This window comes from Lepidochelys kempii, chromosome 1, assembly GCF_965140285.1.
Source record: "Lepidochelys kempii isolate rLepKem1 chromosome 1, rLepKem1.hap1, whole genome shotgun sequence".
Taxonomy (NCBI): Eukaryota; Metazoa; Chordata; order Testudines; family Cheloniidae; genus Lepidochelys; species Lepidochelys kempii.
This window is the reverse complement of record NC_136380.1, coordinates 207,718,477-207,742,549: the sequence shown is the minus strand read 5'-3', so window position 1 is coordinate 207,742,549 and position 24,073 is coordinate 207,718,477. Positions and strand designations below refer to the sequence as shown.

Genomic DNA, 24,073 nt, shown 5'->3' with positions numbered 1-24,073 from the left:
CCACTCCCAGTCTCTATTTAAGCCTAAATTAATAGTATCCAATTTGCAAATGAATTCCAATTCAGCAGTTTCTCGCTGGAGTCTGGATTTGAAGTTTTTTTGTTTTAAGATAGTGACCTTCATGTCTGTGATTGCGTGATCAGAGAGATTGACGTGTTCTCCGACTGGTTTATGAATGTTATAATTCTTGACATCTGATTTGTGTCCATTTATTCTTTTACGTAGAGACTGTCCAGTTTGACCAATGTACATGGCAGAGGGGCATTGCTGGCACATGATGGCATATATCACATCGGTGGATGTGCAGGTGAACGAGCCTCTGATAGTGTGGCTGATGTTATTAGGCCCTGTGATGGTGTCCCCTGAATAGATATGTGGGCACAATTGGCAACGGGCTTTGTTGCAAGGATAAGTTCCTGGGTTAGTGGTTCTGTTGTGTGGTATGTGGTTGTTGGTGAGTATTTGCTTCAGGTTGCGGGGCTGTCTGTAGGCAAGGACTGGCCTGTCTCCCAAGATTTGTGAGAGTGTTGGGTCATCCTTTAGGATAGGTTGTAGATCCTTAATAATGCGTTGGAGGGGTTTTAGTTGGGGGCTGAAGGTGACAGCTAGTGGCGTTCTGTTATTTTCTTTGTTAGGCCTGTCCTGTAGTAGGTAACTTCTGGAAACTCTTCTGGCTCTATCAATCTGTTTCTTTACTTCTGCAGGTGGGTATTGTAGTTGTAAGAAAGCTTGACAGAGATCTTGTAGGTGTTTGTCTCTGTCTGAGGGGTTGGAGCAAATGCGGTTGTATCGCAGAGCTTGGCTGTAGACGATGGATCGTGTGGTGTGGTCAGGGTGAAAGCTGGAGGCATGCAGGTAGGAATAGCGGTCAGTAGGTTTCCGGTATAGGGTGGTGTTTATGTGACTATTGTTTATTAGCACTGTAGTGTCCAGGAAGTGGATCTCTTGTGTGGACTGGACCAGGCTGAGGGTGGTGGTGGGATGGAAATTGTTGAAATCATGGTGGAATTCCTCAAGGGCTTCTTTTCCATGGGTCCAGATGATGAAGATGTCATCAATATAGCGCAAGTAGAGTAGGGGCTTTAGGGGACGAGAGCTGAGGAAGCGTTGTTCTAAATCAGCCATAAAAATGTTGGCATACTGTGGGGCCATGTGGGTACCCATAGCAGTGCCGCTAATCTGAAGGTATACATTGTCCCCAAATGTGAAATAGTTATGGGTAAGGACAAAGTCACAAAGTTCAGCCACCAGGTTAGCCGTGACATTATCGGGGATAGTGTTCTTGACGGCTTGTAGTCCATCTTTGTGTGGAATGTTGGTGTAGAGGGCTTCTACATCCATAGTGGCCAGGATGGTGTTATCAGGAAGATCACCGATGGATTGAAGTTTCCTCAGGAAGTCAGTGGTGTCTCGAAGGTAGCTGGGAGTGCTGGTAGCGTAGGGCCTGAGGAGGGAGTCTACATAGCCAGACAATCCTGCTGTCAGGGTGCCAATGCCTGAGATGATGGGGCGCCCAGGATTTCCAGGTTTATGGATCTTGGGTAGTAGATAGAATATTCCAGGTCGGGGTTCCAGGCACACACCCCTCCTCAGGCCCTACGCTACCAGCACTCCCAGCTACCTTCGAGACACCACTGACTTCCTGAGGAATAAATTGGTTAGTCTCTAAGGTGCCACAAGTAGTCCTTTTCTTTTTACCTTAACTTAGACATTTCCTAACTTCCAAGTCATTTACTTTGCAATCTCAATATCTGTAATAGTTTTGTTAGGATTGTGTGCAATTTAAAAAAGGTAAAATTATTAATTCAGAAACTATGCTCTCTCTAATAAACGGGCAGGAGTTCACTGAACTGAAATGCAGGAGGTCTCCCATTTACTTCAATGAGAGATGTAGTCCACTTAGAACACTTTCTAAAACTATAAAAATTAAATGTATATTCAGAATATTGGGTGTTTAAATGTTTTTGTTCACAATCAGTTGGTTTTTGTCTATCTGTCTTAGGTATGTGGGCTTTGGAATTAGTTATATGCTAAAGATCTCCATCCCTTCCTGGTTCCTCCACAAGTGCCTGGGAACTACATCACAGCACCTAGCTGCTGCTTGTTTCACAGTGAACCGCTCTGCTCTGAGCACAGGGTTTTTTAGACCCTTGCGTTTGGATGACAGTCCTCCTTTCTGTTGTGTTGCTTCCTTGTGCTGTGCTCCCCTCATTGGGAGCACTGGACCTAGGCCTGAACTGCGAAGATTTGGGTAGGTTATACCCCTGTGTCCGAGGCACAGATGAGGTTGCATCACAAACAGCAGAGGCTGGTCCCTCACCCTAGTTGAAAAATATTGTTGACCAAGCAGGGCTGAAGTTGGGCTGAAATTGATTCCTGACAATCTGTCACTGTCATCATTGGAAGTGAGTCTCCATTCAGGTCTTGAGAGAGTTGAGTGATGTCCAGCCCATAGATATGGTCTGTGGGCCATGCAGTCAAACCGTGATTGAAAGGGATACAGCCAGAGCTGTGTGACTTGTGGGGCTGTCTCCTGCTCTTTTTGCAGTGGCTAAGCCAAATACAGCCATACCATATTTGATACTGGTAACCCTTGGGACTGTCCCCTTGGTGGTGGTGCTTGTGCACCCAGAGACCCTTGTTCCTTACTGAGATGCTGCCTGTATGAGACTATCACAGTCCACTGTCTTCTCCTTAAAGCTATTATGGGGGTTATGCTTGGAAGGACTCTGCAGCCCTGGCTTATTTACCTAGCTAACCTCCCTCCCCGTTCAGCCAGCGAGGAGTTGCCAAGGGATGGGCCACACATCCTAGAAAAAGAGCATTCCAAGAGGTCTTGGAGCCTCCAGAGAGGTTATTTCCTCTTCCTCTGTGGAGAGTGAATTCTCCTCTGGCTCCTGTCCTGGAGATATAGACTCAGAATCCAGAACTTCTGATAGGATATTGGTACATTATCCTTAAAATAAGTAATACAGGAAGGGAAACTCTGGTCTCTTGAAGCCTTTGCTAAGGTTCCCTCTAAATATAAAAGCAAGAGACACTGCATTTCGAACACTAAACTCTCTCTGGAGGAGGCAATAAATGCAGAATAGCTCTGTGAAAAGGGGGGGACCCTCTACTGCTGAGATCTATGCCAAACTGTATAAAATCCCTAAAGAAAAGTGGAATAAATTTGGTCATGTCCTGAAGTGAATTCTAAAATCTTCGTACTGCTTTTACATATATATATATATATATATATATATATATATATATATATATATATATATATATATATATATATATAAAAAACAAAGCCACTCATCCTGTGAATGCTATTGCCTACAAAGATCCATTGGACAAAAAAAAATTAGAGCATTGACACACCACAATACTGGTTTGTGCTGTGTATGCCCTACCTCCACTTCAAAAGCCTTCCTCTCCTGGCACACCATAAACAAAGCACATAAGACTAAGAGGCACATTTTTGGCTGCAGTCACTGACCCTGTCCCCCAACACCACTAGGGCCCAGAGCTCTTATTTCAGACTGGTTTGAGTTCCCCAAAAGTATGGAATTGTTCTGCTCAGTCCTGGCTCTGTCCATACCTAAACCAATCAAACAGTCTGGTGCATCCAAGTCAGGCTAGAAAACCTATCCTTCCTAGTTTTAAGAGATTCAGAAAGTGGTTTACCTGTGTTCCATAGGCTTAAAGGAGATATACCAGCATGTCCTCTTACATCTGCCTGTCAGTATCTGTGCTTCACTCTGGACAATTATAATTTCCAATACATGATCATCCTTTTGTTCCCCTCTTTGGCCTCACAGCTTTTCTCCAAGATTTTGATAGCCCTGATTACCTCCCTGAGGGAGGAGAGGATTTACATTTACTACTATACAGGTGACATTCTCATTGAGTCTGAGTGCCAGCAGAAGCCATCTGAGATGCTCAGTTGGGTAATTCAAGCTCTGCAGAGGTGCAGCTTTTGTCTTTAACCTGGAAAAGAGCTCCCCAACACTTCTCAGGATCTCCAGCATTTGGGGGCCCGATTGTGCATCCTCAGAATAAAGGATGTAGATCGTCTTGTTCATAACTCACAGATAACCACTTGGAGGAGCACTCTATCTGCTTGATCTGATGTGTCTAGCACAGTCACAGTCCAGTGGATCTTTCTCCACACACGACCTCTCCAGGCTCTCATTTTCTCCATGGGAAATCACAGTGAGGATTCCACGTGTAGTCCTCTGTATCTCATGTCATCAATGCTGGTGTCCCTACAGTGGTAGCATAATATACAAAACTCAAGGAAAACCTCTTTCAGATCCAGCAGTGACAAGGATCATTGACCCCTGTATCAGCCTTCATGCTGTCACACTTATAGCTGGGCAAATGATCTTCAGCAGAATCCAGGAGGCGCATCAGCTGGCTGGAGATCAGTGCCATCACTAAAGTCCTGAAACACCTCTCCCCTCTCTTGACCACCACTGACGACAAGATGGCAGTGGTCTACGTCAGCAGGCAAGGCAGGACTCTCAGCTCCTCATTGCCGGTGAGAGGAAGCATCTAGAATTCTCCCTGGACAGAGAGGAAATGTCTCTCCATTGCATTATCTTATGTTAAAGGATAAGAGCAATTTACAAACTGTCGATCTCAGGGGAGTGGGATCTGAACAACAACATCCTCTGTTTAATGTCCCTCTAAAAGGGCATTTTCTAAATAGACCTGTTTTGCCTCCAACAAGGGGGGAAAAAATCTGATCTCTTCTGCTCCCAGCCCTGGTAGAAACAATACTGGAGAACAGATGCCTTCTCCTTCAATTGGTCTGACCTCTCTTCACCAGAATGGCCAGGAAGATCAAGCCACACATGAGCAGCACAGAGCACTGTCCAGCACCCTTAACTACATTGTCTTATGTGTGTAATCCTATAGTATGGAGTTGAAGTCTGAGTAGAATGAGAGTGCTTCACCAAGAGCGGGTTATGTCTCTTTCGTAAAGGCTGCGAAGAAAGAAGCATAGGAGTTTGAAAGGTCTTCCCTACTCCTGTGCCATCATGGGAGAGTGGGAAAGGGACAATAACACAAATCAAGCAGAGTATCAGTTTGTATGTGCAATAAAACAGGATTGCAATGGTAACACTGACATCACCTTAAAGCTGGTAGCAAAAGCTGTATTTCTATGTTAACTTGATAGCAAGGTTTGGAGTTACTCCCTCTTGTAAACATGAACCTCTATTGATGATTGATTGTGTTTTTCATCCCCCACCCCCCAGAGTGAGATACAGCTGCGTCAGGAAGCAGCGATGAGGCAGCAGCTTGAGGGGGTGCTGAATGAACACAGAGCACTGATTGATGCTCTGACAACTGAAATCCTTCTGGTCAGAGAAGAAAATGTTGCCATACAGGTACAAAGATGTTGAGCCTTTCCTTTGACACCCTATGAAGCCCAAGGCAGGAACTAATGCAGTGAAAGATTTAAGCAGGCTCTTTATCTCTAGAGTGATGTGTCTGAGTTGACATGCATTGGCAGAGCAGCATAGGGGGCAAAGGACTTTATCAGCAAGGGACGGCGCTACAAATCGGCATTGAAAATATGATAGTTAAAGAGACGAGGAACGTAATAGCGGGGGCGTTGTGATAGAGGGGTTTGTGGAAGTGTAATGCCAACCCTCTGTGCCTCATTCTAAGTAGTGGTATATTCTCCTCGCTTCAACAAGCTCCAAATTCCTATCCATTAAAAGGAGTAATGAGAAACATTTTTTGAGAAAATCCTTTTAAACTTTAATAGAAGCTTTTAGTACAGCTTAGCCTTACTTTAATGGACACCCACTGTGCAGTCTACATGCTTAAAACTTTGCCTCTTTGCTTTCACAATATTAATACTAGAGGGGCAGTGAAGTGGAACTGACTTGAGGTCTTATTAGTTTCACCGTGTCACTCTGCAGCTGTTGTGAATTAGGATGGAAGTTGCAGCCATAAGAGAAAGCAACCTGGAGAAGGAAGAGGAGGATGGGGAGCATTCGGGGGATAATCAATAAAAGATGAGGCTAGTCAGGAAGGAAAAAGAGGAGAGAGAAATAGGGGAGACAAGTGCAGAGATGCCTTTTTGTGGCACCTCACTGGGGTCAGATTAAAGCTTTGGCACTAAGTGGGGAAACAGAGGAATAATACATCTGTCTAATTTTTGTCCCTAGAACACAGATCTCTGTTTATGTGGTTTTTTTTCCCCTCCCTTAGAAAAGGCTTCAGCAATATATGGTGGTAACAGATGAACAGTTGATTTCACTCACTCAGACATTCAAAAGCCTTCCTATAACAGATCCTAACAGAGGGCGAAGTCCAACAGATTTTGGAGTTCCAGTCAACAGTCAAGGTAGGTGTCGTTTCAGCACATTAGTAACTTTAGAATCCTAGGTGACACTTTGGAAAACGCCCTCAGCTCCAAGCAACTCCTATGACAGTATGGAATAGTTGCCAAGAAATCATTGACACAAACCAGAACTTGACCCAGCAGACACCTGTTGTAATCTCATTGAATTCAGTGGGACTATGTCAGATAGTAACTATCATGCTTGGCAGTAAATTGTCATACACAATCATCTAGTCCGAGGCTGATTGATGGATCCTCTTTGAGTCTTTTAGGTACATCCCATATAAACCTGGGAACTGTTGTCTGCTTCTGTGCCACAGTAAACAGCTCTTATCTCATACGCTCTGCCCTGAGACACGGCTGCTAACCTTTGGATTTTACAGGCATCTTGTCCTCGTTTGTTTATTTAATATTCTCTTCTATACAGTTCTGGTTGGTCCCCTGTTAAGATATAGATATTCAGGCCTGTCTGCAAAGGCCTGTACTTTAAGAATTTAGGTGTATTCTTATCACTTGGCTAATTAGAGGTATAAAAGAAAGAATCAAAATCACTGTCTGCCAGTGTAAGGTCCTTCTCTTACTGTGACAGTCTGAGGCCCTGTTCTTAGGCTAAGGCCTTTGGCTAAGCAACAGAGGCAGCCATAAGCTGGGAAGCAACTGGTCACATCCTCCCATTCCAAACTAGTCACATTGAAAGGAGGTGCTATTGAGCTGTTAAGAATACACTCCTGTCCTGATAATGCCTGTCACCTCCAGAGAAAGGGAAGTGCCTAGAAGATGTAAAAGGAAATTTAGGTTGATAGTTTTCTGTCTGGTAAGAACTCACTTATCAATAGACACAGCTGGGAAACCCTTATGTCTTTATAGATGTAGTTGTGAAATCCTCACTTCTGTATTGTTTTGTCATTATAGTTCCCACTTTGCTATTGTTTATTGGCATGGTCTCTGTCTGGTTCTGTGATTGTCTGCTGTATAATTAATTTTGCTGGGTGTAAACTAATTAAGGTGGTGGGATATAATTGGTTAGCTAATCATGTTACAGTGTGTTAGGATTGGTTAGTTAAATTTCAGTAGAATGATTGGTTAAGGTATAGCTAAGAATATTACTATATAAATTAGGGGCAAACAGGAAGTAAGTTGGGATTCGAAAATAAGGAAAAAGGAACTTGGATTTAAGCTTGCTGGAAGTTCACCCCAATAAACATTGAATTGTTTGCACCTTCGGACTTCGGGTATTGTTGCTCTCTGTTCATGCGAGAAGGACCAGGGAAGTGGGAGAATGAAGCAATAAGCTCTCTAACATCCCCTCTTTCACCTCACTGGCAGCTCCAAGCCTCGATCTGGACTGTGAGGATCAGTCATGTAACCAACCATGGACCTATGCTGTACATGTGGTTATACCACAAACATTTCTATTACAATTAATGGCCCATTCCTTACTCTTTCTATGAGGATTCTGTTCAGGAAGAGCCCTTATAGCTGCTCCTGCTGTAACTCCAGAGGTTTCAGAGCAAAGCTCCCCTTCTTTGAACACAAGTAATCCCTCCAAATGCTCTGTCCTCTTTGGGATGTCTTCCAAAAATACTCTTTCAAAAGAGTCAAAGCTTCAAAGCATGTTTCTTTCTGTACCTCCTGACGAAGGAGAGTTCTTGTTCCCTTCTGACTCCTCTCTGGATGGTTCAGACACTGATGCAGTAGTAGAGGAGGCTAACTCATTAGTTACTTCAGCAGGTATTTGATGATCAGGGAAGCCAACTGCCTCATATGAGTCAGTTGGAGGAGCTGGTGCTGAGAAGGCAAATGACACATGGGTAAAGCCCTGCAAATCGGTGTATATCCATTTTATATCCGTGGACCATGTTTGCGAATCACAGATCGCATGCAGATACAAATTTTGTATCCACACAGGGCTCCACACATAGGAAAGAAGCTCTGGAAGGATACTTCTACTTGGGGAAAACATAAAGAAGGATTTTCTCATTCCTTGTTAAGGTTACTGAGGAACAGTGATTCTGAGCAGTAGATTCCCCATAATCTGACATTAGTTAGTAACATCTGCTACAAACTGTACGCAATGCCTCTGACAGACCAGTTCCCTTTTGACTCTTTACCTTTAAGAGCGCTGTTATGCAGCCATTCAGTTCTGTGATCAGCCATGTCCTGCTTTATCCCTCCTACGGTTTTCCCTTTCAGGCATTAATGCCCTGAACAAAGCTGTTAAGGGGAAATCCAGATATAAGGTCACACAAATGGGGGCTAAGGGGAGTGGGGGTGTGTGTGTGCGTGTACTCCAACTAAGTATGATCTCACAACCAACTGTAACAATGCAGTCATGTTTTTCATTTTGTGCTTCCCTGGCATGTCCAAAGCAGATGGCGACGTGTACACAAACCAGTCATAGGCAAGCAGTTAGATGAGAATGGTAGCCCTGGTTTAGATGGCTGTGTGCATGCTAGTTAGAGAGTGGATTTAAAAGGAGGGTATACGACACAGAATGATTGGAAATAGAGTGGTAACAGCTAAATTTCTGTCAACCAGCCCACTTTACAATGAAGCGTCAAATGCATATTCGTGTGCATTCTGAACAACTGACGAGTCGCATGCTTGGTGACAGTCTCTTATGGGGTGTTCTACAATCTGATCACTGAAGTTTAATTTCCATCTTGGAGATGGAAAGCAATTTCAGAAATACAGAAAGAAGGTTACGTTGGGTATATTAAGGTTTTGTATCCTTTCAGAGTGTGCTCTTCATCAAAGGTAAAATACTATTAGGTAAATTCCCCCTCTTCTCCTCTCCCCCCCTCCACCATGTTTTCGGTTGTCTGAATGCAGGACCTATCTTGATAGGAATTTATTTTTCTATTGCTCATGTACTAAAATATTTTGTTTCTAATGCCCCCAATTCTTGCCTTGTCTGTCGTCTTCAGAGAAGCCTGTATTATACTCTACTGTGCCCAGGACCAATCTTTTCAGAAGGGAAAACACACTTGTATCCTCACAGGAGGAGCTGCCTGTGAAACTTCATCAGTGGTCAAGTCCCCCAGATGCTGTAGTGGCAGGCAGCAGTTTGCCAGCTCATGTGTTCCAGCCAGCTGTATTGTTATCTCCACCTAGACAGAAGAGTATCCAGGAATTCCCTCCTTTTCAGAATGGTGAGATGGTGATCTGTGTCTTTGGACAGAATGAGATCATTATCCTTCACATATGGTGTCAAATATATTGTGCTCCCTCTTTCAAATAGTAATTCTTTGTTGAATGAACTTCCACCAGGATTTGGCCTTGCCCACTTGTTTTTTTTGGAGGCAGCCCTTCTATGCAAGTTCAGTTGGGGCAACTAGGTGCCTGGCACCATTAGAAGCTGCCTGGCATCAGAAACCAGGTCTCTTGCCTCTGCAGCTGGAGCTGTTTCTGCCCTCTCCTGTTTGCTTGTCTTTCTGTCGACTGCTGACTCTCAATTTCTGCAGCCCCTGCTGACGAGTAAACTTTCAGTTACAAAGCATGACAGAAATAAAATGACTATTAATCCTCCAAAAATAATTTTTAAATGTAGCCCTATGTACAAGGTTTCAGTAAGTTTTTAACCATATCGGAAGTCTGAAGAGTTTGCACTATATTGTTATTAGGGGTGATAAATGGTCTGTCATTAGATGTTAAATTTCTTAAACCTGTTTTAAAAAACGTTAACTCCTAAACTACAGATTTACTTCCAAATTCTGAGAGAAGTCGCTCTGTACTCAAATGCTGTAATTTGGGAAAAGACAAACTGCGCTGGCTTAGCAGCGGGTAACTCACATGCGCTATTTTCAGCATTTTGCATATTTCCTCTGATGTTGATTCTGGGCTGTAACAAAGCAGAAAATAACTAGCGATCAATCTTTATAAAATGGAGGACTTACTCAGCCACAAAATAAATGTTTATTTCAAAGTTTCCAACTGATATTGCAAACTGAAAAGTTCAGCTCCTCTCTTCCTTGGCTCTTCAGCCCATTCCCCTCTGCTAGCTTTAAATCCAAGTACAGTAGAACCTCAGAGTTACAAATGTCTCAGAAATGGAAGTTGTTCATAACTCTGAACAAACTATTATGGTGGTTCTTTCAAAAGTTTACTACTGAACATTGACTTAATACAGCTTTGAAATGCAGAAGAAAAATGCTGCTTTTAACCATCTTAATTTAAAAAACAAGCACAGAAACAATTTCCTTATCTTGTCAAATCTTTTTTTAAACTTTCCCTTCATTTTTAATAGCTTACATTTAACACAGTACTGTACTGTATTTGTTTTTTGTTGTTTGGGGGGCAGGGGATTGTCTCTGCTGCTGCCTGATTGCGTACTTCTGGTTCTACCGGTCAGTTCATAACTCTGGTGCTTGTAACTCTGCGGTTCTATTGTAATTGTTAAAATACTTGCAGTGACCTCTTTTGGGGAACATGAGCCAATGATGTACCCTGAATAGAAAACTATCCACGTCCCCATCCTTGGTTGAGTGTTACAGTTCAAGCCCTTCTCTGTGACTTAGCTCCATTAGGTTAGTACTGCACAGTCACTCCCCATGTTGAAGACCGCTTGTTTACTGTTCCTTTACTCTTTGTCTGTAGCATTGAAGAAGACAGTTCAAACATATCCTGCATCCCACATCTCTCCATCTATGGAAACCACTGAGAGAGAGCCAAACTGGCAAAAGCGCTCACCTTCCTCTGCAGGAACTCAGAACACAAATGAAGAGAATCGTCTCCTCACCCAGAGGTGGCGAATTCCTCCCATACACAAAGACTTGGAGAGTTCTTTACTGTCAGATGGTCAGCAAGGGAGAAGCACCTTGTCCCCAATGGACAGATGGGCCATTGCTGGCTCTGGGGAGGAGCAGAAGCCCAGTGCACCTGAGGAGCACACTCAAAGCAATGATCTGTTAGGACAGATAGCTGAGCTGACACTGCAGAACTCTGTTATCAAAGCTCAGCTGAGCAAATTCAGAGATCGCTCTCAAGAGGCAGGGGATGGCCTCCATCAGCCAATTACAATGCAAAATATGAACACTAGTTTAGGATCAGCCATGCAGGGACAGGTAAGAACGTAAGAGAAGGTAAAGATTGGGTTGTCCTTCATCCCCCCATCTCCATTTCCCACAAAGTATTGATTTTTTTTTTTTTTTTTTTTTTTGGGGTATCAGGTTTGGGTCTCTCTCTCTGGCACTGTAAGGGGGCGAGTAAAAGAACTTGTTTGTGTGTGGGGAGGTCTCTCTCTCTCTCTCTTTTTTTTTTTTAAAACCTCATCCTGTCTTTGAGCTAGCTTGACTCCCTCATCTTCCAATTTTCCTTTAACTGGAGATTGCAACTGCAGTTCCTCATGTGAGGCCATGATAACAATGCAAGCAGCCTTTTGGAAGGTGGAAGTCAATGCTGTCTGCGTGCTGGCGAGTGAAGGATGCATGGCAGACTTAAAAAGCCTTACTCTCTTGTTGCATGTAAGCCAGATTGGCTTAGCCTTAATGTCTGTGGGAAAGAGAAGCCTTTGTTTACACTAGGAAAATTGGGACCTGGAACTGAGCTGCACTGCTGGTTAGTGTAGACAGGCCACTGCTTTGAGTAGCAATAGAGAACACACACACCTGAAGCCTGCCTCCACTACAGCCTTGACTCGTGTTACCATCAGTGGAGCTGCATTGCTGGTGAACTAGGGGTCCTAATTTTCCTTGTGTAACTGTAGCCTAAGGGCTTAATTCTCCATTGTCTTACACAGTGTCTAGTTATTTACAGCTGTATGAAGCGGGTATAGAACTGTAGTACATCAGAATGGTCATATTACCCTCAGTTTGTACTCTGTGTGTGTGGTTTCTCTCTCTCTCTCTCTCTCTCTCTCTCTCTCTCTCTCATTTATATAAGTTTGAAACTTCCAAATTTATTTTGTTTGTAATGATTTGTGTTAGACTTTGCCAGAAGTATCAAAGAGCTTGGAGGAACGAATAACAGAGCTGAACCGCCAAAGTGCAGAAGCCCGTGGTAAACTGCTACAGCTGATAGACCAGCAAAAATTGGCCACTGTCAACCCTATCTCTCCACCAGTATCGCCTATTTTACCTCCCCCCATAAATTGGACTGGTATGTAGTTCCTTTTTTTTCTCTACAGTAAGGTATTTACCTTTGTACCTACTACCTTCAGTTGACTAAATCAGCAATTCCCAAACAGTGTGGTCAACAGTGCACTTGCTGACAATCCACTGAAAGCTGCCTGGTCATGTGGTGTAGGCTCTCCTTGTTTACAGCAACTAAATTTCATTAAGACAGGTAAAAATACATCAGCTAACATTTTCCTAAAGTTACTTTTATTTGTAATTAATTGCTGCAGTTGTGTCATTGCCTGCTGTATTCACTCTTCATCATGCTAATGTCCATAGAGCCACTACAATGAGTTTGTTAGCCTGCTTACAGTTTGGGCGCAGAACTAGACTTGTCAGTCATGGGCAGCAAGGGAATGCCTCCCCTCCCCTCGTTCTGCTTCCACAGTGGGAAGCAGCTTGACGAGGCCTCCTTTTTGCAGAGCTTCTCTGAGTGAAAAGTCCCATATTTTATTTCAAATTTCTCATTAAAAATCCCACTCAGTAATTTGGTCATCTGATTCTTAGTCGTGTCCCAGGGCTATCTGCCTTTTGAGATGTCTCTCCCCTTAGGTCTGGTTCCTTGCTGAGGACCTGCAGGATCCTCTGAGATGATTAAACTGTATGGCACACTAGAGAATAGTCAGTGCAGAATTTATTCTTCCCTGCTAGTTCAAGCTCCATGGATTAGCTACCATGCTTTTTTTTTTTTTTTAAACTGTCCTGTAGACTTAGGACAACTTAATCCTTTCTTGAAGTGAAATGGCAAGCAAACTGAGGAAGGGGAAAAGGCCATTAGGTAACAAACCACTGAAAAACCATAAAGGCTAGAACTCAAAGGGTGTGTGTGGGGGGGGAACAGTGCCTAGCACAATGGGATCCTGATCCCTGATTAGTCTATCAGTGCCATTGCAATATTAATACAAATAGTAAACTAAGAAAATGGAGAAGTAAAAACATAAAACAGACAGAAATGAAAGATACTAAATAATTCATGCATGGAGGGGTTACTGCACCTTCACCAGAATTGAGCAATATTCCCTTACTCTCTAGAAAATGAAAAGAGGACAATTGAGGTGTCTGTTCCAGTGGCAGAAACTATGGACCACTCCAAAGGAGATACTCCTTCCCCTGTGAGTGGGGCCAGTGTAAGAAGGTAAAACCAACTAATTAGATTGTTTGAGTGGGTGACAAACAAATGGTGGGAGAGTTTTTCCTACTGTGTTAAATTACCATATTCTCCCAGGTATGATTGGCATTCTATGGTTTCATTACAGTTTAATCTGTAGAGATGGGAAATGGACTGTAACAGGGTAGCAAGTGTCTTCTGTTGAGCTCACCCTGTTAGCAAGTGTTGGAATCCTCTTGGGAGATTGACTGACTGATCCCTGCTGACTCTTTGTGGCAGGTGTAGCTTGTTAACTCTTACCTACTATAGCGACTGAAGGGGTTCTTCTGTCACTGTAGGAAATCCACCTCTGCAAGAGGTGGTAGCTACGTCAATGGAAAAAATCTTCCATTGACCTCGTAGTGCCTGCACTGGGGCTTAGTTTAACTTAATACATTGCACAGGGCATGAAATTTTTCACAGCCTAGCTCTGTAGTGTAGACCAACCCCGAGGAATTAATATGGCAAGCAGGCAGTGTGGTGTAAGAGTGGGCAGTGAAACTCTTGTGACAACGAAATTGGGTAATACTTTAAAAACAAAAAACCCTGGAATTTAGTTGTTTGGGTTAGAGATGAAGATTTCCCCCCTCATTATAACAAAGGAGGATGTTTCCATTTCAGTAACTTTTCAATACTTGCAGTTGGCATAACAGTGCTGCTTGTGACAAAGATTTAAGTGGTTTGTTGGAGGCTGTTGATGTAGATACCAGACACATGTCTCTGATCTTGTATTAGTGTTCGCTTCCTCCTTCTCTTTTCCACCTCACCTCACATGCGTATAGATCTACGGGTGCCTCTAGCAAGACTTGTTCTCCATTAAGTACCACTTCGGGAAGTATGAAATTGACACCTGTCAATCAGAGGACAAAGGTAAGACTTAAATAAGGCTGCATGTTAGCATTCTCTTCAGCTATGGGCTTTCACTGCTGTGTTCTACATATGTATTGAGGATTCTAGACACATACTGGGGTGGATTCTGCTCTGTTTATACCAGTTCAGTCCAGAGTAAATCAACTGAGGTAAAAAGCTACTCTGATTAAGAACAGAAATCCGAATCGGGGCAGCATGCAGGGGACACTTTTGCAGTGTGTTAATGTAACTAGTCACTTGCCTCTAGAGGCTTGCGTTAAAGCATACAAGATACAAATGAAGTACAGTAGAACCTCAGAGTTATGAACTGACCAGTCAACCACACACCTCATTTGGAACTGGAAGTACGCAATCAGGCAGCAGCGGAAACAAAGAAAAGCAAGTACAGTACTGTTTTAAATGTAAACTACTGTGCAGAAGAAAAATGCTGCTTTCCCTTTATTTTTTTTTAGTAAAGTTTCAAAGCTGTATTAGTCAATGTTCAGCTGTAAACTTTTGAAAGAACGACCATAGCTTGTTCAGAGTTACAAACATCCTCCATTCCTGACATGTTCGTAACTCTGAGGTTCTCCTGTAATGCTAGGACTGTATTCTCCCAGTGGACATTTGTGCACATTATCCAACCACCACAGAATTTGGTACCTATGACAGTCTGACTAGATTTCAGATTAGCAGCCGTGTTAGTCTGTATCCATAAAAAGAAAAGGAGTACTTGTGGCACCTTAGAGACTAACAAATTTATTAGAGCATAAGCTTTCGTGAGCTACAGCTCACTTCATCGGATGCATCCGATGTGAAGTGAGCTGTAGCTCACAAAAGCTTATGCTCTAATAAATTTGTTAGTCTCTAAGGTGCCACAAGTACTCCTTTTCTTTTTAGTCTGACTAGAAACAACCATTGACTGAAAAAGCAAACAGGGTTTCAAGTAAAGATTGAGATACATTTGTAAGAGCCATAGGCGGGGTTGGGAGGCTGGCAAGCTTGCACAGAACCTACTTGGCCTGTCCATGGCATTAGTCTCGTGCTGTCAGTAACTCTCATTTAACGAATGTTAAATTTTTTTCCAAACTTAAAGAAAAATGGTCAATCTAGATTTCCAGCATCCTGCTGAGGGTGAGATTTCCTTCAAAGCTTCCTCCTTTAACAGGAAGAAAAGGAACACTCTAGAGTAACACTATCTGCTGGGCCATTGTCTGATCAGCATTTGTATTTTTGGGAGATGTCATAGTGCTGATAGCAGAAAGAGAAGTTATCATAGTAGTAGTCATATAGTGGGAAGCTAGAGGATCTGTAGAAGCTGGTAATAACTGGTAAGCTTGTGGGAGTGAAAGGACTGTACGAATCTCACTTCAGTTCCTCTTCCTACCCCTCTGTCCCACAGGTGGAGAGGCAAAGAGAGGAAGGCTGGTTTGCACTATCAATGCATATCATGTAACTGAAGCTGAATCGCATAGACTCTATTTTATATTTATTTTTTTGTGACCCACCGGTAGGTTTCTGTAGTCCCTCTCCCCAAAACGTGAATTTTAACTCTCAAAGTGCCTACTTGTCAGTGCCACTAGTATACAGAGGTCCATAAGCTTATTATGTTTATGCTCTCCTTCAGATTAATGCATTTGCAATTATAGCCTGGAGAGTGGGACACAAAAGGTGGGAATGGAATGTAACAGTCCAGTCCCTATTGGATGAAGAGGACCTAAATTGAGGCTGATTTTAGCCCATTTCTATACCTCAATAATGCATCCGCCAACATTAGACATGCTGAAGAAAGTGGCTTCTGGAGAAGAAACCATTTTTTCATGCACCAGCTCAGATACATGTCAGCACAAGATAAGGAAATAAATAGGACAATCCAGTTGACAAGAGCTGTGTGTGTTACGGAACAGTTTGGAATACCATTGGTGAATCAATTTGTGGAGTCACTCTGAAGGACTTGCCTCAGAAATAAACCAGTTCCTTATGCTTCGAGTGTGGTGACTGGTTTATGGAAGCTATCTTCTTGTACAAAGAGAATCCTCTTGTCTGAAAGTCAGGACCACAACACCACAGAGGCAGCTACTGTTTTGACTTTTGGCTTCCAAACTATCCCCCAGCCTCACATCACAACTCCAGTCTTACTGCTTCTGTGCCACAGTGAGCAGCTCTTTTGTGCAGCCCTGTTCTGAGCTCTGGGGCTGAGCAGGATTTTCCTTTATATGTGGGGATATGTTTAAAGGAAAGAATACCTTCCTTTTTCCAGATTCTGCTATAACCCTCACCATTTTATATGGTTTTTGATTGATTAATGACCAAAGGCTGCCACTGACTTACAATATAGGGTCTGATCAGATGGCATACATTCTGTTTTCCCTAAGTTAATATAAATGGATCCTTTCTGGTTTAGTTTCTCTCCTTTACCTGCCCCCCCCCCCCCATGTTGTGGTAATTAGGTGCTCCTTCCTCAATGTGAGAAATTTCTTAATACTTTAGGGCATCCAGGTGAGCGACTGGATTGCTCCATAATTCATCTCTTTGTCACCCTCTAACTTTTTCATTTCTAGTACCTTATTTTCCATCTCCTAGGTGGGCCAGGCAATTAAATGCTGTTTAGTCAGGACAAAGTCCTAAAATCTGGTGCTTTGTGTCGTAAGCTAGCATGTCACATCTTTGTATATTTTCAAACATCTATTCAATATAGAACTATATTATAAGACAGGTATAAGCCCTTCAGGTCTCAGCATGTTCCATAGATCCATTTCAATTTCTTAAGATGGAAAGAATTAGAGTATTTTATGAGACGATCCTCTGCTCTTAATTCTGCTCATCCTTCCTCTGTTCTAGGTGGACTGATTGCTACGCCCATCTGGTATGATGTAAAAATAGAGGATTTGCTGTATATAGGGAATAGACTATTTAAAAATACTATAAATCTCCCCTCCTAACAGGGAATCCTCTGTTCTGGCATTTCCCTCCTTATACACGTTTTGAATGTTTCTAGGATTTAAAAGCTACGAACACTTCTCAACTAGGGCTGCAATGTGTTTTATAGAGGGATCAGCTCAAAAAAATCTGAGAGCATTAGCTGCCTCTGGTCTTGGAGCATGGCTAACCCATCAGTTATGACTTCCAGACTTGAAGATTCCTTGTTTTAGGAAGACATTTATGGTAAATTTTAAAATGTCTAATTCAGATTGTAACTATTACCTCCAGGCCCTTGGTCTCTGATACAGTAATGAACTACATGGAGTACTATACCCAAGTGCTGGTGCAGCTATGTTAAATTATTTTGGGTCCTGTGAGGATGTATAATCCAGGGGCTGTGATCTTGTACAGCTTTATTTGATATTTTATGTATCAATTTTTAATTTTAATGATAAACTGTAAATAAAATCCAATAATCAGAGGATGTGCATAGCTCTTCATTTTGTTATGTAACTGTAGCAACCTCTATAGTAAAGAATGAAAAATAGTTTCTGTGATAAGCCCCAGTTTTCAGACTTTTTTTTAACTTCTTGGGGCTGAAGTTTTCCATGCTTGGTGTCTCCACACAAAAAATCCTGCCTGAGTGCACAGTACAAGCAAAATCCTTTAACTGTTTGAGTTTTAAGAGAATGGAGAAATGTGTTTTTCCCTTTTTTTAATTGTTGCTGGGTACATTTTTGGGGGGAGGGAGATATTCCATAGAAACAATAGACTCTCTAAACGTGGGATTTGGTATGTACTGATCAAATGTCCATTGTAATCTACAGGAGACCTTTACTGTTGACTATATCAATGGGTGCTGAATCAAGCCCTTAGGCCTTGCACTTTGTTAAACTTCATTAAAGCTAGCTGTTAAATGACAAAGTTAAGACTGTTGGAAAATCCATCCAGGCTGATGCACAGTGGGGATCAGTTGTAGATGGGCTGCATATCCATGCACATCCATGATAGCTCTATTATTGCTGAATTGTTCCAAACCAATTCACTCATTACAAATGTTCCAGCGTATCTATTAGGGTGGGGTGAATGATCCTCTTGCTAATCTGTTGGCCCAGTTTCTTACCTACCCAGGTCATCTAACCCTGCTCACAGTAGGTCTAAAAAAGCTCTTGGGTCTTAAAGTCCAAACAGGAAGATTTCTGGGGTGAAATCCTGTTCCCACTGAAATCAGTGGCAAAACTTCCAGTGATCTCAGGAGGGCCACATGTGCTCTCAAAAGTCAGCAATTTACTAAATGCCCCTGTGTTTGTCTCAGAGTTGGTCATGTCCCTTGCAACTGCCTTGGGATGTCTCTTTTTTTTTTTTTCTGTCTGACACCACAGCGTAGCCTGAGGTACTCAACACCGCTCATCTGGTCTGAAAACTGGCTGCAACTGTGATTTAGGAGAATTGTTTGCTCAACTGCTGGAACCCCTCATAACAGTGTAATGCTGTCACTGTGCAGAGAGTTCAGTGCCCTCATATGCCAATGGATGGGGATACTCCTGGGGGAATTGTGTGCCACTGCGTGTGCGCAGAATTCATATCCCCTGCAGATTTCTTTGCTTCCCTGCAGAAAAATGACTTTCTGACAGGGAAGCTGCAAGAGCAGTCATGCACCACTCCCTAGCTGCGCAGGTACATCATTTCAGGCAGCCAGCAGAGAGGCAAATCACTGCGGGGCTGGGAACACCCCAGCCAGTGGCTCCTACCCTGAGCTGAGATTAGCTGCTAGTAAAAGCTGGGCTGGAGGCAGAAGAGGATGGGACTTCCTCTTCCTCTGCAAGGAGTGGCTGGGGATGTCAGATCCACCCCCCATAATCTCCCCCAGCTGCAGGAAGCTCAGCATCCTCCCCTGCTTCCTGCCTCCATTGCTCCTCAGCTTTTGGGGGAGGGGTCACTGTAGGGGGAGCTTGCTCCCCCATTCACTCAACCCCTGTGCATCCAGACTCCCCCCCCCGACACCCCCACCAAGCCTCACACCATTTACCCCCTAACCCTCCATACCCAAACCCTACCTCATGGAACCTCAAGTCCTGCATCTGGAGCCCCCTGCACCCAGACACCTGCCTCTGGCCCCCCACCCCTGCACCCAGACTACCCCACACTGAGCTCCCTGCACTTAAACCCCCACCCTGACAAGCTGTACCACCCTGAGCCCCCATCTGCTGACCCCCCAATTAGCTGCATCCAGATTCCTGCCCCACTCCCCCAGCAGCCAGACCCCCTCCACTGAGCCCCAACCACCTTCACCTGGAAGCCCCTGCAGAGTCCCATTGCCCCTGCACCTAAAACCCTCCCAACAAGCCTCTGAGCGTCCAGATCCCCTCACAACTAGACCCGCCCACTGAGCTGCCTGCACCCAGATTGTACCACACAGAATCCTTTCACCCCACACCTGGATCCTTTCACATTTGGATCGTGCCTGGTTGAGCCTGCCTGCCCCACACCTGGCGCAGAGGGGCAGGACCCCAGGGTGTTTCTGGGGCAGGGGCAGGCCCAAGCCTTGTGCTGTGTCATGATCGGGTGCAGCCTCACCACTGAGTCTGTGCCCTCTGGGTAGGTGGTGGGGAGGCCTCCAGGTGATCTCCCACCTTCATGCAGCCAGTGCTCCCCACTGCCATGCTGGACCATCTGCATTTATTTATTGACATATAAAACTGGCAGAATTTCAAAGTACTGTGTATAGTTTTTAATTTTTTGGTGCAGAATGCCCTCAGGAGTGTGGGAGAAGACAGAGTAGCCAGTGCTGACATCTTAATCATTTTCTCTACTGAGCTCTCAATTTTGGACCACGCAATAGAGTGTAGCTGTCGCCACTAGTGCACACATCTTACGTTTGTAATATGGTATACTGGTGAAAGGAGTCTCTGGACGGAGCTGATACGGATTTTACTGTGTTGAATAGAATCAGACTTACTCCCATCTAGTCCGTCTCCGGAGGGGTCAGTACAAGGCCACCTTTTGACAATGTGTTTCTGTTTTCATATAAGAAAAACGATGGAAATGTTTCATTTTTCCCCAGGCCTTTCAACTTCCTCCTTTTGTCTTAAATGCAATGTTCTGCGGAATGACAGAGCCGCAAGCCACAGTGAACACAAAATCAGAGACTGAGCGAGGAGAGCTCCTTTGCCTCGATCTGTTAGGAATGTGTTAAGTAGAGCTGGTCAACATTCTTCAACTGAAAAATTATCTAATTGGAAAACATGGCAAAATATTTCATGGAAAAAAATGTTGGGTTTTTTTTTTTTCAATTTTCTGACCAGAAAAATTCTAAACTACGTCTATTTGGAATATTCATGTTTCATTTTTGACTTCTGGATTTTTCAGGGGTTTTCCTATCTCTCCCCTTTTTGTTTTTGTTTAAAAGTGTAAAGTGCTTTCTCCCCCCACCCAACTCGCTTTCAAACTATTTTATGTTCTCTTCCCCGTACTTTTCCGGTGGGGGGGAAAAGAAGTGAAAGTAGGAGAGGGAGGCAGACTAGCAATCCTTAAACTGGGAAAGCCAGAACTCTTTGGTTTCTAGAAACCCAAATACTGTTAAGTCAAAAAGAAACTAAAGTTTTCATTATGGTTTGACATTTTGAAACAATTGTTTTCATTTTGTTTTAAAACCTTGGTATTTTTCAGTTGAAAAACTTCAAGGAAACTTACCTATGAATTCTTTAGTGGTGTAAACAGGGGCTTTCTGCCAAGGCAGTGAGTTGCTGTCATTCATGTTGCCCAAGTACGCATTATGTATTAGGGGCTTCACTGCAGTACTTTCCAAAAGGGTGATATCCCCTTCTCACAAGTCCCAGTAGTGACAGAGGCTTTTGTCAAGAGGCCAGGAACCTTCCCAGCTATAAAAGTAAAGGAACCAGGTCTTCTCCTACTGTAGTCTGAAGAACACAGACTAGGGTTTGCATGTGCAGAGACACAGATGGGCAGGCAGAGATGTGGGGGACGGACACAAAGCAAGATCTAATCTGAGGAGTTTTTCCCTAATGCTGTTAACCTGTTATAAGAAGGGAGAGATCTTGCAAGTTCCACAATGTAGGAATAAATAGAGGGAAGGGGAGATTTTTAATAAACTGCATTTTATAAATACAAATGACAATAGCTTATCCCCAGAATCAGCACTACTGAATACTTTAAATTAGACAAAATACCCTTAAAACCCTGCGTTGGCACAGCTGCACCGCTGTAATGCTTTAATGGAGATGCTGTAAGCCGACAGGAGAGCGCTCTCCCATTAATCCAGCTCTCTGAGAGGCTGTAGCCACGTCAGCGGGAAAAGCTCTCCTGCCAACGTAGCGCTGTCTACGCGGGGGGTTAGGTCGGTATAAGTACGTCCCTCAGAGGTGTGGGGTTTTTTTCACACCCCTGAGCAATAGGAGTTACACCAGTATCGGCCTGTAGTGTGGCCCAGACCTTAGGCTGGGATTTTCAGTGGCGTCTAAAGCAGGGCTATGCTACAGAATTACTTGAGTATAACTACAGTCGTTCAGAGCTGTGAAAAATCCACACCCTTGAGCGACGTAGTTATACCAACGTAAGCACCCGTGTAGACAGCGCTATGTTGGCGGGAGAGCTTTTCCTGTTGACACAGCTACTGCCTCTTCTGGGGGTGCATTAACTATGCCCGTGGGAGAGCTCTCTCCCGGCGGCTTAGAGTGTCTTCATTCGAGTACTACAGTGGTGCAGTCGCATCGGTGCAGTGTGCTGATGCCACGTTGTAAGTATAGACCTGCCCTCAGGTAGTTAGGTGCTTAAATCCCATTGCCATTCAGTGGGAGCTGGATGCCTTGCTCCTTTGAACATCCCAGCCTCAGACTGGTCGGCAAAAGGCATGTTGTAGATAATGAAACACAGCCAAACAGCCTTATTTGTAATGGTTGAACTCTCAGCCATACAGTTTTGAACATGCACCTTGAGTGCCCAGATCCTCTCTTTGGCTGTTGCAATCAGCAGTTAGGTACCTAACTGCCATTTATATGCTACTTTGAGTACCCAGAGACAGGATTTAGACACTATTACAGTAGCTATGTTTGAAAAATTGACTTGTGTACATTAGAGGTGAACAAAGGTGTGTTCATCCACTGCTTCTTGTTTTGTGCCTCTGAAAGTTTTAACAGTCACTACTGCCAACATTGTGCATGTCGACAAATGAGGAATTACACACACCAATGCAAAAGCTGGACATGTCGTTCTGTAGACCGTATGTGTACTGTTTCAAGGCAACTAATTCATTTTTAAGCCTTCTGTTTAGTGACCAAGATGTTAACTTTGAACCTGACACAGACAGAGCTACAAACGTGGGTGTGTATACACAGACAGACATGCTGATAAATATTTTCTAGCTGTGTGTAAATTGTGCCAAATGGACACTTTTTAGACACACTGATTTGTGACTATTTGATTTTGGGGTTTTTCTGAGGCTCTTTAGTGTATTTCACTCAGAGAAACAGGGTGAAGACTGATTTCAGTCTGTGTGCAGTGGGACCAAGAGAGAAGCTGAAAGATAAGGTCTGAGACCTGCAAACTTCATCCCATCTGATGCCCAAGAAACCACTGTTTAAGGATTCCCTTACTATCCTACCTCCTGGCTAAACCTGACTGTCTCATTTCCCTGCTCCTTAGACAGACAGGTGTAATGTAAAGCCACAGTGGCTCCTATTTGCAGACGACAGTTCTCTCCAGGCAGGTTTCTAGTAGTGGTCGTACATGTGATTATTTCCTCTCTGAAAAAGGAAAAGAGGAGAATGGTGGTTGAGTGTTGGCATGTAGCCTGTGAGCTGTGCCAAGCTGCTGCAGTGCTAGGACGCGCAGGTGGGTAGCCAGGAAAGAGTTCCTGTCCCCCAGTAAATGTCCTAAAGGTCCCACATTTCTGTTGTGTGACAGGGGCCTTGCTAGAAGGGTTTTGGCTTTTGCTCTGCACAGCTTGGGGAAGCACCTGGAAGTTGTAGACTCTGCTGCTTTTGTGCACACAACTTTCTAGCATTTCCGCTCTCAATACCAAGCCTGAGGCTCTGATGTATACCAAGTACGGTAGATTTTGGCTGCTCGAAGGCGGGGGTACCCAAACAAGGGCTATACCAGCAATGACACAGGAGCCTCAGGGCCATGTCTTAGTGGTCAATTTGCATACAGAAAACTTCATTAAGGTGGGGGCTGAGACTGCTGCTGCTCCACACCTGAACCTCCTGCTCCCCCTGCCCTTCTGGGATACGCAAAACCCTCAGCTCAACCACTAGAAAAGCAGGACAGGCTCAGGGAAGGTCTCTTCACATATCCCATGTTATGGGGATGGAGGATAATATCTCATAGGTGTATGGTGGAGTCGTCCGCTCAGCTAGTAATTAAGACTTAGGCCCAAATCCACAAACGTATATAGGCTTTCTTCCACTGATTTCAACAGAAGTTAGGAACCTAAATATGTTTGTGGATTTGGGACTTAGCTCTTTATATAGCACTCTTTATCCACAGATCTCAAAGTGCTTCATAAAGGTGGGTCAGTATCATTATCCCATTTTTCAGATGGGGAACAGAGGCCCAGACAGAAGAGTACCTTCCCCGAAGTCCCACAGCAGCTCAGTAGCACAGCAAGGACTAGAATCCAGGTCTCCTGTGTCCCAGTGCAGTGCCTTATCCATTGGAGCACACTGTTTCTTACAG

General features: G+C 43.8%; 1 protein-coding gene across 9 annotated transcripts in view; it reads left to right on the top strand.

Moving 5' to 3' along the window:
* The window catches only part of SPICE1 (spindle and centriole associated protein 1), a 57,496-nt gene that overhangs the window by 18,596 nt on the left and 14,827 nt on the right, over window positions 1-24,073 (top strand). For 3 of the 9 annotated variants that reach the window (XM_073310001.2, XM_073309992.2, XM_073309983.2), the window contains exons 10-16: window positions 5,250-5,381; window positions 6,214-6,349; window positions 9,274-9,498; window positions 10,943-11,409; window positions 12,271-12,442; window positions 13,492-13,594; window positions 14,389-14,476. In XM_073310001.2, the coding sequence (XP_073166102.2) occupies window positions 5,250-5,381; window positions 6,214-6,349; window positions 9,274-9,498; window positions 10,943-11,409; window positions 12,271-12,442; window positions 13,492-13,594; window positions 14,389-14,476 (1,323 nt within the window). Of the gene's footprint in view, window positions 1-5,249; window positions 5,382-6,213; window positions 6,350-9,273; window positions 9,499-10,942; window positions 11,410-12,270; window positions 12,443-13,491; window positions 13,595-14,388; window positions 14,477-15,857; window positions 17,859-24,073 lie in introns of those variants that run through there. The other 6 variants (XM_073310029.2, XM_073310019.2, XM_073310008.2 and 3 more) reach the window with 4 other exon arrangements.